The 958-nt window shown below is 62.7% G+C and overlaps 1 protein-coding gene across 1 annotated transcript in view; it reads right to left on the reverse strand.

The window, feature by feature from the left end:
• The window catches only part of FBXO41 (F-box protein 41), a 20,165-nt gene that overhangs the window by 10,255 nt on the left and 8,952 nt on the right, over window positions 1–958 (reverse strand). The window contains 2 exon segments of the mRNA XM_031064194.1: window positions 62–261; window positions 718–955. Coding sequence (XP_030920054.1) covers window positions 62–261; window positions 718–955 — 438 coding nt within the window.

Genomic DNA, 958 nt, shown 5'->3' on the forward strand with positions numbered 1-958 from the left:
CGGGGACAGGGAACACGGGAACAGGAGACACAGGGACAGGGGGACACGGGGACAGGGGAACATGAGGACAGGGGGACACGGGGACAGGGGGATAGGGGAACCCGGGGACAGGGGGACACAGGGACAGGGGGACAGGGGAACTCACCGTGTGCTCTTCATGTAATCCTCCTTGCTCTCCTTCTTGCCCCGCTGGCGCGGCTTCAGGTTTTGGAGGGTGAGGGAATGCATCTGGGTGCACCACTGGGACAGCATGGCCAGGAACTGGGGCACAGCAGTGGCAGTCACTGCCAGGGACGGCCCAGCACGTCCCACACCACCCACCCCTGGCTGTGCACGCACGTGGCAGAAACGGGTGGAGATGCACACACGAGGCCGTGGCAGAACATGTGCCACAAAATCATGGGCGTGACCACAAACTCATGGGCGTGCCCACTAATTAATGGGTGTGACCACAAACTCATGGGCGTGCCCACTAATTCATGGGTGTGACCACAAAACCATGGGCGTGATCACAAAAGCACATGCAAACCTGTGCCGGCGTGAGCTCCTGTCCTCCAGCATTCACCTGCAACACCTCCAGCACTGGAGCAAGCACCCATCTGTGTCCCCCATGACCGTAATGGCACAACCACCCTGGCCACCAGGGAGCTGCTCACCCAGCTTTACCCTTCTGGAAGAAAGGCTGTGCCCCAGGAGGTGTCACCCCCTCCCCAGTACCTTGGAGGAGACCCTGGCATTCTCCAGCAGCACCCGAGTCCACACGGCCGGGTGCCGGGCCACGAACTTCCAGTCCTTGCACACCTCGGCCGCGCGTAGCAGGGTCTTGGTGTCCAGGTAGGTGAAGATGCAGAAGAGAGCCGCCCTCATCTTGAGGATCTCGGGGCTGATCACCTCGCTGCAGTGGCCCGGGCTGCCCCGCTCCAGCCGGCACACCTTGCCCCCGGCGCCCTCCGGCCTG

The sequence above is a fragment of the Geospiza fortis genome, unplaced genomic scaffold, assembly GCF_000277835.1.
Source record: "Geospiza fortis unplaced genomic scaffold, GeoFor_1.0 scaffold236, whole genome shotgun sequence".
Taxonomy (NCBI): Eukaryota; Metazoa; Chordata; class Aves; order Passeriformes; family Thraupidae; genus Geospiza; species Geospiza fortis.